Raw genomic sequence first — 13,612 nt, 5'->3', positions numbered from 1 at the left:
ACCTGAGCCAGCCCTAACTATAAGCTTTATCAAAGAGGAAAGTCTTAAGCCTACTCTTAAATGTGGAGATGGTGTCTGCCTCCTGAACCCAAACTGGAACCTGGTTCCACAGGAGAGGAGCTTGATAGCTGAACGCTCTGGCTCCTAGTCTACTTTTGGAGACTCTAGGAACCACAAGTAACCCTGCATTCTGGGAGCGCAGTGCTCTGGTGGGGTAGTAAGGTACTATGAGCTCTTTAAGATAAGATGGTGCCTGACCATTAGAGCTTTGTAGGTAAGAAGAATGATTTTAAATTCTATTCTGGATTTTACTGGAAGCCAATGCAAAGAAGCTAAAACAGGAGAAATGTGATCTCTTTTCCTGGTTCCTGTCAGAACACGTGCTGCAGCATTCTGGATCAGCTGAAGAGTCTTAATGGACTTTTTCGAGCAGCCTGATAATAAGGAATTGCAGTAATCCAGCCTAGAAGTAACAAATGCATGGACTAGTTTTTCTGCATCATTTTTAGACAGGATGTTCCTGATTTTCGAAATATTACGTAGGTGAAAAAAGGCGGTCCTTGAAATTTGCTTAATGTGAGACTTAAACGACATGTCCTGATCAAAGATAACTCCAAGATTCCTCACAGTGGTGCTGGAGGCCAGGGCGATGCCATCAAGGGAAACTATATCTTTAGATAATGTGTCACGGAGGTGCTTAGGCCCCAGAGCAATAACTTCAGTTTTATCTGAGTTTAACATGAGAAAATTACAGGTCATCCAGATTTTAACATCCTGAAGGCACATTTGAAGTTTAGCTAACTGATGAGTTTCATCTGGCTTGATCGATATATATATATATATAGATATAGTATCATCTGCATAACAGTGAAAGTTTATGGAATATTTCCTGATAATATTGCCTAAAGGAAGCATATATAAAGTGAAGAGGATTGGTCCGAGGACAGATCCTTGAGGAACTCCATGACTAACTTTGGCGTGCATGGAGGACTCATCGTTAACATGTACAAACTGAAATCGATCTGATAAATAGGACTTAAACCAGCTTAGAGCGGTTCCTTTAATGCCAATGAAATATTCCAGTCTCTGCAATAGGATCTGATGGTCAATGGTATCAAATGCAGCACTAAGATCTAATAAAACCAGTACAGAGACAAGTCCTTTGTCTGATGCAATAAGGAGGTCATTAGTAATTTTCACCAGTGCTGTCTCTGTGCTATGATGAGCTCTAAATCCTGACTGAAAATCCTCAAATAAACTATTGCTCTGTAGAAAGTCACACAGCTGTTTAGCAACTGCTTTCTCCAGAACCTTAGAGAGAAATGGAAGGTTAGATATAGGTCTATAGTTGGCTAAAACATCCGGATCAAGTTTGGGCTTTTTCAGAAGAGGTTTAATTACAGCTACTTTAAAGTACTGTGGTACATAGCCTGTTGATAAAGATAGATTGATCATATCTAGTATAGAGGTGCTGACTAAGGGTAAAACATCTTTAAGCAGCCTAGTCGGGATGGGGTCTAAGAGGCAGGTTGATGGTTTAGATGAAGAAATTATTGAAGTTAGTTGGTAAAGATTGAGGGAAGCAAAACAGTCTAAACATGTATCTGGTTCTACAGCTGTTTCTAAGGTTCCTGAGGTAAGAGATAAGTTGGTGCCAGTTGAGGGCAGGTCTTGGTGAATTTCGTCTCTAATAGCTAGAATTTTATCATTAAAGAAGCTCATGAAGTCGTAACTACTGAGAGCTATGGGAATACTTGGCTCAATAGAGCTGTGACTCTCTGTCAGCCTGGCTACAGTACAAATTATATTTTTATTATTCTGTATTATTTCTCAATATTCTTGCTTCTCTTTGTTGAGTACATGTCTGCACTGCAAAAAAAAAGAAAAAAAGACAAGAAATTCTAAATCTGATAATTATTTTTCTTACCATGTTAGGGTAGAATATTCCTAATGACACCCGAGGGCGTCTAACATGAGTACAGAAGCTTTGGACCGTTGGTTCAGAGCCAGCTGATGACAGTAGCTGCCGTTAGCAGCAGCTAGCAGTTACTGTGGCGTTAGCAACAAGTAAAGCTATCTGTCCATCAGGAAATATTTCCCTTCCCTTCATAATAAAAATACTTTCTGTGAGACACTAAACAACCTGTAGCTCCATAAGCTTCTCTGGAATGGGGACCGGTTTAAATTTTCGGACTCAGGTGAGTCCTTCCAGGTGACGCAAAGACGAGTTTTCTGCCGGTCAAAAACACCCAACTGCTCTTTAATGAAGAACCGATCTGGATTTATTGATGCACATTTAAAGGGGAGCTTAAAGGGACAGTACTGGATTGTGCTTTGGTTTGAACCCTGCAGAAATTCACACCAAAGGAGAAGAAATACAACAAGTGTCTTCAGCGAGATGATTCACACTCCAGCAGCTCCGCTGTCCTGACATTCAAATGTGTCCAACACTTGTATTTCCTGTCTCTGAGTCTGCTGTTGCCATGGAAACAATGGACGGTGTCCAGCCGTTCCCAACAGGTCCGGTTACACCCCAGAGTGCTGGTCCTGAGGGGGGTGCTACAGGAGATCAGCTGGTGTTTCTGTTTCCTTCAGACCATACCTGGTTCTGGTCTGGATTCATGAAGAGTCCCAGAACAGACCTGGTGTTCGTCATTCATCACATTTAAAGGGAAGTTTTTCCACTTTTATGGGAGCAAACAGAAAGATTTGATTTGTTTTACATGAATTTAAAGCACTAAAATATTTTACTTTAAATACCTGTGACAGAATGAAACCCTGGATCTGTTAGAAGAACTGGTACAGGACCTGATAGGAGGGGCCACATCAATCTATTAATACATTATCAATACATTGTTAATACATCATTAATCAAGCAACAATCTGAAGCCAAAACCTGCAGTTCCTCCAGTGACCACCAGAGTCTGGCCCTGAAGGCCGGTCAGTCCCGTAGACCCCCATGTTTAAATGCAGCATTTACAGCAGAAATTCTGACGTTTTGTGAACTGTAAATACTTTTTGAATTCTTTAATCTGAACTTATGAACCCTAAAATATATATTTATACCCCACTCTGACACCAATGTGTTCCTGAGCAAGACCCTTAACCCCTACTTGCTCCACAGGTATGTGACCTCTGACACATATAGTAACTGTAAGTCTCTTTGAATAGAAGCGTCAGCTAAAATAATAAATGTAGTTTACTGTATATATACTGTGTACTCTGTACTGTGTACTGTTTAAATACCAAAAATAAGCCTGGCTGTGACTTCAGAGTCTGATTCAGACTGATGGTTTTCAAAGTAAAATATTTCAGTGCTTTAAATTAACTTTAAATTTCAACATTAATATCTTTGTAGTCATTACAGAGTTTCTTTTAAAGGTGCAGTGTATAAGATTTTTAAAACACACCCCATGATCAACAGGATGTGAAGAAAAACAGTTAGCATGCTAACAGCTAGCCGCAGCCCGTCCTGTAACACCACTCTGTACCTGGAGCGGCGACAGTCCTGTCCAGCTCAGCCCCCCGTAGGTTCAGTTCTCTATGTTCCACCAGCTGTCTGAGCTTTCTGAGTCTCTTAATGAACTAAATAATATTAATAATAATAACTCATCGTAAAACACCCTTCATCCAAACTCCACAGAAAGGAAATAAACTCACAGAACCGTCTTTCAGCTGTTCAACAAACAGCAGCAGCTGAGAGGCAGAAGTGAAAACTTTCCTCCTCCCTGAAGTTCTGTCAGTTTATGCTACCTGTCGAGATGTGCTACTCAGCGGTTCTGCACATGACCCACTTTGTCTTGGTCTGTTTCCACACACACGATACCGATGCATCGAGACTAAATATGCTGTAATAGAGCATGAAAATATGCTCCCTGTGTTCTTATTAGAAAAGGATTCTGTCGTGAGAGCGTCTGCTATTGGTTTGTGCTACTGTAGCATTTTATTAACCAGTCAGCATAAATCTCCCTCTCACTCACTCCCACCGAGTCTTCATCGCGCCCCAGAGTCAGAGTCCTGGTCAGAGTCCTGTCAACCACCTCGTACTGTACTTCCTGTTGTCAGACCGGCATCTGTCGGCCTCTGAGGCTCTGTTCAGTCCAGCCGTGATCACTGGGAGGCTGCAGAGCACGGTTCTGTTGTCCGTTAGCTGCACAGCTATCTGAGCTAACTAGCTAACGGCCGTTACCAGCAGAATGAATCTAATGTGTGGGATCTTTCTGGAGTATGAAGTGAACTCTTACACAGTGCACCTTTTAAAGCTCGCCAGGCTGAACCACAGAGAAACTGAGGTTCTGCCAGCTGGTGAAGCTGAAGGAAACACTTTCAGTCAAGTTTCTCATAAATCAATACGTTCGTTTGTTTGATGAACCCCTGCTGTATGAGGAGGCTGTTCAAACCTTCAGCTCCTAAAAGACACACCTGAACGGGTGAGGCAGCTCTCCAGCTGTAGTAAAGGTGCGGCGCGCTGAGCTCCGAGTGCCGCCCCTCCCCGCCACTGGTCAGTGGATCAGCTCTGCAGACAGGCTGTGGGCGCAGCGGGCGGAGCGCACCTTGAGCTCGTGATAGCACTGGATGAAGCTGTGGTAGATGAAGGTGATGGGCAGCGCCAGCAGCACGATGCCGCTCACCACACAGAGCCCGCCCAGCACGCGGCCCGCCACCGTCACCGGGTACATGTCCCCGTACCCCACTGTGGTCATGGAGATGATGACCCACCAGCAGGCGGCGGGGATGCTGGCGTAGTCCTGGTTCCCTGTCTCCAGGTCCAGGCCATGCTCCAGAAGCTGTGCTAGCGCGCTGAAGATAGCCATGGCGACGCAGATGAAAACCAGCAGCATCATCATCTCGCGGTAGCAACGGCGCAGCGTCAGGCCGAGTGTCTGCAGGCCCATGAAGTGACGCGCCAGTTTGATTACCCAGAAGATCCGCATGATGCGCAGGACACGCAGAGTGACCCCGGCACGCTGCAGCTGGGAGTTCTCCCCTGTCAGAACCGTCATGGTCACGGAGACGTAATACGGTGTGATGGCCAGCAGGTCGATGATGTTCAGAGGACGGCGGACAAACTCACACTTATCCCGAGACAGCAGGAAACGCACAAGACACTCCGCCGTGAACCAACCGATACACACCGCCTCGATGATCCTGCAGCCAAGGGGCAATCAGAGAGAAGGGAGAGAGAGAGGACCAATCAGAGAGAAGGGTAGAGGACCCATCGGTGGGAGGAGGGGACCAATCAGAGACTTGCACATTCACATATGTTTTTTTACAGTATGTCAGCTATTAGGGGTCCAAGCCCATGTGGGGCTGGGATCCAGCGAATGCAAAACATTGTGGGTCCCAGTACCAGCCGTGCTAAGAACCCTTTTGGAACATTAAGGTTTCATTATTTTTATTCTTCTGTACATAAAAGTCCTCATTTCGATATGTAGCATTCTAAACAGAAATCTCATTTTGAGATTACACTGGGAAAAGGTGTAATAGCTTTCCGCTTTACTCTACTTGCTCTAGCCGACCATGTTGCCCTGGGGAGCTGTGCAAAATCTGTCAGCCAGCCACTAGATGGCGCTTTTATGACAACAATAAATATGCTGAAATAGCCATTTGGAGTTGCTCTTTTTGAGCATTTTCCACTGCGTTTCGCGTCCGTGGGGCGCTGGGGGTTTGCTTGCACGACTGGAGGCTTGGACCCCTTTTATAACTGTTTGGAGTTCTAGTTATTATTTTAATTATTATTGTACGCGGTCTGTCTACAGGTGGTCTCAGATGCATTATTGGCTTGTACGCGGTCTGTCTTCAGGTAGTCTCGGTCGTGTCTTGTGTTTGTACGCGGTCTGTCTACAGGTGGTCTCATATGTATTCTTGGCTTGTACGCGGTCTGTCTACAGTTGGTCTCAGATGTATTCTTGGCTTGTACGCGATCTGTCTTCAGGTGGTCTTGGTCGTGTCTTGTTTTTGTACGTGGTCTGTCTACAGGTGGTCTCGGTCGTGTCTTGTGTTTGTACGCGGTCTGTCTTCAGGTGGTCTCGGTTGTGTCTTGTGTTTGTACGTGGTCTGTCTTCAGGTGGTCTCGGTTGTGTCTTGTGTTTGAACGTGGTCTGTCTACTGGTGGTCTTGGTCGTGTCTTGTTTTGTATGCGGGCTGTCTTCAGGTGGTCTTGGTCGTGTCTTGTTTTTGTACGTGGTCTGTCTACAGGTGGTCTCGGTCGTGTCTTGTGTTTGTACGCGGTCTGTCTTCAGGTGGTCTCGGTTGTGTCTTGTGTTTGTACGTGGTCTGTCTTCAGGTGGTCTCGGTCGTGTCTTGTGTTTGAACGTGGTCTGTCTACTGGTGGTCTTGGTCGTGTCTTGTTTTGTATGCGGTCTGTCTTCAGGTGGTCTTGGTCATGTCTTGTGTTTGTACGCGGTCTGTCTTCAGGTGGTCTTGGTCATGTCTTGTGTTTGTATGCGGGCTGTCTTCAGGTGGTCTCTGTTGTGTCTTGTGTTTGTACGTGGGCTGTCTTCAGGTAGTCTCTGTTGTGTCTTGTGTTTGTACGCGGTCTGTCTTCAGGTGGTCTTGGTCATGTCTTGTGTTTGTACGTGGGCTGTCTTCAGGTGGTCTTGGTCATGTCTTGTGTTTGTACGTGGGCTGTCTTCAGGTAGTCTCTGTTGTGTCTTGTGTTTGTACGTGGTCTGTCTTCAGGTGGTCTTGGTCATGTCTTGTGTTTGTACGTGGGCTGTCTTCAGGTAGTCTCTGTTGTGTCTTGTGTTTGTACGTGGTCTGTCTTCAGGTGGTCTTGGTCATGTCTTGTGTTTGTACGTGGGCTGTCTTCAGGTAGTCTCTGTTGTGTCTTGTGTTTGTACGTGGTCTGTCTTCAGGTGGTCTTGGTCATGTCTGGTGTTTGTACGCAGTCTGTCTTTAGGTGGTCTCGGCCGTGTCTTGTGTTTGTATGGGGCCTATCTTCAGGTGGTCTCGGATGGTCCTACCTGTGCTGGTCCAGGGTCTCTGTGGTCTTCCAGTCGGGTAAAGTGCTGGCACAAAGCATCACCATGGAGATGACCACGAACAGCATTGACACAGAGGCCAGGATCTGTGCCGCCAGCGAAGACGTGGGCTCCTCGAACGTCCTCCTCATCCTCTCCAGCCAACGGCCCTGGGGCTCCTCGGGGTCCCGGGGCTCCTCCTCGGGGAAGAAGTGGACAAAGCAGTCGGACAATCGTTCGTCGAGGCGCCGCTGGCAGCAGGGCTGCAGGTCGGCGCTCTCCAGGCCCCAGTACAGCATCTCGTTGTAGAAGGACAGCTCACACATGTGCGGCACAAAGCGCAGCGTCCCGTGCTGCACGTACAGCATGATGAAGCTGAAGGCCTCCGAGTGGCGGTCGAAGAAAAACTCATTCCTGTCGCGGTCATAGTCGTCGCAGAGCTCCAGCAGCTCGCTCTCTGACACGCAGCGATGCAGCCGGCTGAGTCTGCTGAGCGGGAGTCGCTTCATCAGCTCCGCTGAGAAGGAGAACCTGCGGCCGCCCACGTTCAGGGTGCAGAGACCGCTTCCAGACTTCATCCTGTCAAGAGCTGTGTCCACGTCGTGTCTCTGTTCCCTAAACCACCAGCTTCCAAATGTTACTTTCCGTTAATGCAACATGTGGTGCTGCTGCTGAGCCTCAGCTCCCGGCCATGGAATTCCGGCTGCTGCCTCCAAACTTCATTTTGTTTTTTTTAAAAAGCCAGACAGCGTGCAGACTCCATCTTCTGCTGGAAACACGCCACTTCTTTGGAAGAAATAAGAAAAATAAATCAGCATCTAGTCTCAGCTCTCTGCTGAAAACAGTCCATCTGGAGCCGAAGCTTTCCTGTCCTCAGCTTCCTCTGATAAACTCGTCTTCTTCAGGGCTTGAAGGAAATAAAGGAGAGTTATTTCTGTTCAGTGACCTGCTGGCCTACTTGGATTTGAATCATCTCTCGATTCTTATATATTTTACAAAAGAATGTTTCAGTCTCATTTAGCAGCGACATTAAAAACTCACCAGATTCCAGCATGGAAGCTTCACACCTTTCAGTCCTGCAGCGTTTCCATCACATCACTGTTTGACTTCTGCTGCTTCTTGTTGCTGAGAGAGCAGCGCATCCTCCTCCTCCTCCTCCTCCTCCTCCTCCTCCTGTCTGTGAGGAGGAGGATCAGAGCCGATGATTCAGTCAGTGTGAGCTTCTGAACGACTGACAGGCTGAAGAGATGCTCCTCGTTCTCCTCTTTCTGTCGTTTGTTCTCCCCCTCGTCCTCCTCTGGATCTGATTATCTCTATCATCACCCAGAATCAAACACTGACTGGATCACTGAGCACCACGGCAGATTAATTATGATGAGTCCATTTGATGAATTCATTACTCCAGTTTACTGTAGAGCAGTGTCTCACCCTGCTGGATGAGTCTGCAAACTGCAGCTCATCCTGCTTTTATAAACAGGAAGTAAGGACAAACTCGAAGCCAATTCATCTTTGTGTCACATCCATAATGACAGAAATACAGTGTGAACCCATCTAAGATGCCAATCATCCAAAGAGTCACTTTATTATCTGATGTGTTAATCTTCAAACTTTCAACCTCACGTGTAAAAACATGCAGGTAAGAACGTGAAACTAACAAAAGGAAGTGACTGAAACTGATACGGTAGCAGGGCTGAGTGAGCAGACCAGAGCTCAGAGAGGAAACCATGGCTTGAAGTCCAGATCTGAAATACATGAAGCTATTTAAGTGCACATGATGTGGTATTTTCAATCAAACAGTCAGAATATGCCAGAAGTACACAGAAAAACCCTACTAACTGAACTAGCTGAGATACACACCAGAGATAACCCACTTCATCAATCAATCAGTCAGCAGTGTCTGCTGTTTGACTCCAGAAAACTCTCAGAGCTCTGCAGAAACCAACCGTCTAAATAAACCCACAAGAGATTCAGAAGTCTGGAAAACTGATTGATCAAATTGATCAAAAAACAGTCTGCAGCGGTCCAAGGTTAGGTAAGTAGTTAGCCATCTGGACACAATATGGGGCCTGAGTGGCCCCCAGCTCGGTCACCTTGAGGAAGGTGTTTGACACTGAAAGATGGCTCTAGGAGCATCACCGGAGACACGTCCACAACCTGAATCTTAACAGTACTGAACCGTAAAGACCTCCATCTGTCCCAAACTTGAACCTTAACAGTACTGAACCATAAAGATCTCCCTCTGCCCCGACCTGAACCTGGTGGTTTGTATCTCTGCGTGGTGGTTTTGTGTCTCTTTGTGGTGGTTTTGTGTCTCTTTTGTTTTGTGTGTCTTTGTGGTGGTTTTATGTCTCTTTTGTTTTGTGTGTCTTTGTGGTGGTTTTGTGTCTCTTTTGTTTTGTGTGTCTTTGTGGTGGTTTTGTGTCTCTTTTGTTTTGTGTGTCTTTGTGGTGGTTTTGTGTCTCTTTGTGGTGGCTTTGTGTGTCTTTGTGGAGGTTTTATGTCTCTTTGTGGTGGTTTCATGTCTCTTTTGTTTTGTGTGTCTTTGTGGTGGTTTCATGTCTCTTTTGTTTTGTGTCTCTTTGTGGTGGTTTTGTGTCTCTTTTGTTTTGTGTGTCTTTGTGATGGTTATGTGTCTCTCTTTTGTTTTGTGTGTCTTTGTGGTGGTTTTATGTCTCTTTGTGGTGGTTTTATGTCTCTTTGTGGTGGCTTTGTGTGTCTTTGTGGTGGTTTTGTGTCTCTTTTGTTTTGTGTGTCTTTGTGGTGGTTTTGTGTCTCTTTTGTTTTGAGTTTATTTGTGGTGGTTTTATGTCTCTTTTGTTTTGTGTGTCTTTGTGGTGGTTTTGTGTCTCTTTTGTTTTGTGTGTCTTTGTGGTGATTTTATGTCTCTTTTGTTTCGAGTGTCTTTCTTGTGGTTTTAAGTTTCTTTGTGGTGATTTTATGTCTCTTTTGTTTCGAGTGTCTTTCTTGTGGTTTTAAGTTTCTTTGTGGTGATTTTATGTCTCTTTTGTTTCAAGTGTCTTTCTTGTGGTTTTAAGTTTCTTTGTGGTAGGTTTGTGTCTCTTTGTGGTGGTTTTATGTCTCTTTTGTTTTGTGTCTCTTTGTGGTGATTTTATGTCTCTTTTGTTTCGAGTGTCTTTCTTGTGGTTTTAAGTTTCTTTGTGGTAGGTTTGTGTCTCTTTGTGGTGGTTTTATGTCTCTTTTGTTTTGTGTGTCTTTGTGGTGGTTTTATGTCTCTTTTGTTTTGTGTGTCTTTGTGGTGGTTTTATGTCTCTTTTGTTTGTGTGTCTTTGTGGTGGTTTTCTTTTGTTTTGTGTGTCTTTGTGGTGGTTTTGTGTCTCTTTTGTTTTGTGTGTCTTTGTGGTGGTTATATGTCTCTTGTTTTGTTTGTCTTTGTGGTGGTTTTGTGTCTCTTTGTGGTGGCTTTGTGGAGGTTTTATGTCTCTTTGTGGTGGTTTCATGTCTCTTGTTTTATGTCTCTTTGTGGTGGTTTCATGTCTCTTTTGTTTTGTGTGTCTTTGTGGTGGTTTCATGTCTCTTTTGTTTTGTGTCTCTTTGTGGTGGTTTTGTGTCTCTTTTGTTTTGTGTGTCTTTGTGATGGTTTTGTGTCTCTTTGTGGTGGTTTTATGTGTCTTGTTTTGTGCGTCTTTGTGGTGGTTTTGTGTCTCTTTGTGGTGGTTTTATGTCTCTTGTTTTCTGTGTCTTTGTGGTGGTTTTATGTCTCTTTGTGGTGGCTTTGTGTGTCTTTGTGGTGGTTATGTGTCTCTTTTGTTTTGTGTGTCTTTGTGATGGTTTTGTGTCTCTCTTTTGTTTTGTGTGTCTTTGTGGTGGTTTTATGTCTCGTTTGTTTTGTGTGTCTTTCTGGTGGTTTTCTGTGTCTTGTTTTGTGTGTCTTTGTGGTGGTTTTGTGTCTCTATGTCGTGGTTTTATGTCTATTTTGTTTTCTGTGTCTTTGTGGTGGGTTTATTTCTCTTTGTGGTGGCTTTGTGTGTCTTTGTGGTGGTTTTATGTCTCTTTTGTTTTGTTTCTCTTTGTGGTGGTTTATTTCTCTTTTGTTTTGAGTGTCTTTCTGGTGGTTTTGTGTCTCTTTTGTTTTGTGTGTCTTTGTGGTGGGTTTATTTCTCTTTGTGGTGGCTTTGTGTGTCTTTGTGGTGGTTTTATTTCTCTTTTGTTTTCAGTGTCTTTCTGGTGGTTTTAAGTTTCTTTGTGGTAGTTTTGTGTCTCTATTGTTTTGTGTGTCCTTGTCGTGGTTTTATGTCTCTTTTGTTTTCTGTGTCTTTGTGGTGGGTTTATTTCTCTTTGTGGTAGCTTTGTGTGTCTTTGTGGTGGTTTTGTGTCTCTTTTGTTTGTGTGTCTTTGTGGTGGTTTTATGTCTCTTTTGTTTTGACTGTCTTTCTGGTGGTTTTAAGTTTCTTTGTGGTGGCTTTGTGTCTGTTTGTGGTGGTTTTGTGTCTCTTTTGTTAATGTAAATGCTCCGTACTTGTATAGCGCCTTTCTAGTCTTTTCGACCACTCAAAGCGCTTTTACACTACATCTGCATTCACCAGTCACACACATTCATACACTGAGCCTAAGTGCTCAAACGGAAACTAACATTCACACTCACTCATACACTGGCGGAATAGCCGCCAGGGGCAATTCGGGGTTCAGTATCTTGCCCAAGGACACTTCGACATGCAACCAGGGGGAGCCAGGATTGATCCGCCGACCTTCCGATTAACGGCCAACCCGCTCTACCTCCTGAGCCACAGCCGCCCCCTCTTTTGTTTTGTGTGTCTTTGTGGTGGTTTTGTGTGTCTTTGTGGTGATTTTATGTCTCTTTTGTTTTGAGTGTCTTTCTTGTGGTTTTAAGTTTCTTTGTGGTAGGTTTGTGTCTCTTTGTGGTGGTTTTATGTCTCTTTTGTTTTGTGTGTCTTTGTGGTGATTTTATGTCTCTTTTGTTTCGAGTGTCTTTCTTGTGGTTTTAAGTTTCTTTGTGGTAGGTTTGTGTCTCTTTGTGGTGGTTTTATGTCTCTTTTGTTTTGTGTGTCTTTGTGGTGGTTTTATGTCTCTTTTGTTTTGTGTGTCTTTGTGGTGGTTTTATGTCTCTTTTGTTTGTGTGTCTTTGTGGTGGTTTTATGTCTCTTTTGTTTTGTGTGTCTTTGTGGTGGTTTTATGTGTCTTGTTTTTTGTGTCTTTGTGGTGGTTTTGTGTCTCTTTGTGGTGGTTTTATGTCTCTTGTTTTCTGTGTCTTTGTGGTGGTTTTATGTCTCTTTGTGGTGGCTTTGTGTGTCTTTGTGGTGGTTTTGTGTCTGTTTTGTTTTGCGTCACTTTCTGGTGGTTTTAAGTTTCTTTGTGGTAGGTTTGTGTCTCTTTTGTTTTGTGTGTCTTTGTGGTGGTTTTAAGTTTCTTTGTGGTAGGTTTGTGTCTCTTTTGTTTTGTGTGTCTTTGTGGTGGTTTTATGTCTCTTTTGTTTTGAGTGTCTTTCTGGTGGTTTTAAGTTTCTTTGTGGTAGGTTTGTGTCTGTTTGTGGTGGTTTTGTGTCTCTTTTGTTTTGTGTGTCTTTGTGGTGGTTTTATGTCTCTTTTGTTTTGTGTGTCTTTGTGGTGGTTTTGTGTCTCTTTTGTTTTGTGTCTCTTTGTGGTGGTTTTATGTCTCTTTTGTTTTGTGTGTCTTTGTGGTGGTTTTATGTCACATTTGTTTTGTGTGTCTTTGTGGTGGTTTTATGTCTCTTGTTTTGTGTGTCTTTGTGGTGGTTTTGTGTCTCTTTGTGGTGGTTTTATGTCTCTTGTTTTCTGTGTCTTTGTGGTGGTTTTATGTCTCTTTGTGGTGGTTTTGTGTCTCTTTTGTTTTGTGTGTCTTTGTGGTGGTTTTATGTCACATTTGTTTTGTGTGTCTTTGTGGTGGTTTTATGTCTCTTGTTTTGTGTGTCTTTGTGGTGGTTTTGTGTCTCTTTGTGGTGGTTTTATGTCTCTTGTTTTCTGTGTCTTTGTGGTGGTTTTATGTCTCTTGTTTTGTGTGTCTTTGTGGTGGTTTTGTGTCTCTTTGTGGTGGTTTTATGTCTCTTGTTTTCTGTATCTTTGTGGTGGTTTTATGTCTCTTTGTGGTGGCTTTGTGTGTCTTTGTGGTGGTTTTGTGTCTGTTTTGTTTTGCGTCACTTTCTGGTGGTTTTAAATTTCTTTGTGGTAGGTTTGTGTCTCTTTTGTTTTGTGTGTCTTTGTGGTGGTTTTAAGTTTCTTTGTGGTAGGTTTGTGTCTCTTTTGTTTTGTGTGTCTTTGTGGTGGTTTTGTGTCTCTTTGTGGTGGTTTTATGTCTCTTGTTTTCTGTGTCTTTGTGGTGGTTTTATGTCTCTTTGTGGTGGCTTTGTGTGTCTTTGTGGTGGTTTTGTGTCTGTTTTGTTTTGCGTCACTTTCTGGTGGTTTTAAATTTCTTTGTGGTAGGTTTGTGTCTCTTTTGTTTTGTGTGTCTTTGTGGTGGTTTTAAGTTTCTTTGTGGTAGGTTTGTGTCTCTTTTGTTTTGTGTGTCTTTGTGGTGGTTTTATGTCTCTTTTGTTTTGAGTGTCTTTCTGGTGGTTTTAAGTTTCTTTGTGGTAGGTTTGTGTCTGTTTGTGGTGGTTTTGTGTCTCTTTTGTTTTGTGTGTCTTTGTGGTGGTTTTATGTCTCTTTTGTTTTGTG

The 13,612-nt window shown here is 43.8% G+C and overlaps 1 protein-coding gene across 1 annotated transcript; it reads right to left on the bottom strand.

Moving 5' to 3' along the window:
* Positions 1-2,154: 2,154 nt before the first annotated feature.
* Positions 2,155-8,137, bottom strand: LOC119911363 (potassium voltage-gated channel subfamily G member 3-like). Its single transcript, XM_038730235.1, has 3 exons — positions 8,004-8,137; positions 6,966-7,869; positions 2,155-5,148 (listed from the first exon to the last, which is right to left on the bottom strand). The coding sequence occupies exons 2-3, from the start codon at positions 7,538-7,540 to the stop codon at positions 4,503-4,505; spliced, it is 1,221 nt and encodes a 406-aa protein (XP_038586163.1). The 5' UTR covers positions 7,541-7,869; positions 8,004-8,137; the 3' UTR covers positions 2,155-4,502.
* Between the last annotated feature and the right edge of the window lie 5,475 nt (positions 8,138-13,612).

The sequence above is a fragment of the Micropterus salmoides genome, unplaced genomic scaffold, assembly GCF_014851395.1.
Source record: "Micropterus salmoides isolate LMB-PRFRI ecotype aquatic unplaced genomic scaffold, ASM1485139v1 Ms_hic_scaffold_2, whole genome shotgun sequence".
Taxonomy (NCBI): domain Eukaryota; kingdom Metazoa; phylum Chordata; class Actinopteri; order Centrarchiformes; family Centrarchidae; genus Micropterus; species Micropterus salmoides.
This window is presented reverse-complemented; position numbering and strand designations above follow the sequence as displayed.

What these genes read in the sequence shown, in the direction of transcription:
- LOC119911363 (XM_038730235.1), bottom strand. Translation starts at nt 7,540, where the DNA reads ATGAAGTCTGGAAGCGGTCTCTGCACCCTGAACGTGGGCGGCCGCAGG. An exon ending in GAGACCCTGGACCAGCACAG is followed by an intron (nt 5,149 to 6,965) that starts GTAGGACCATCC and finishes CCTTGGCTGCAG; the next exon opens with GATCATCGAGGCGGTGTGTA.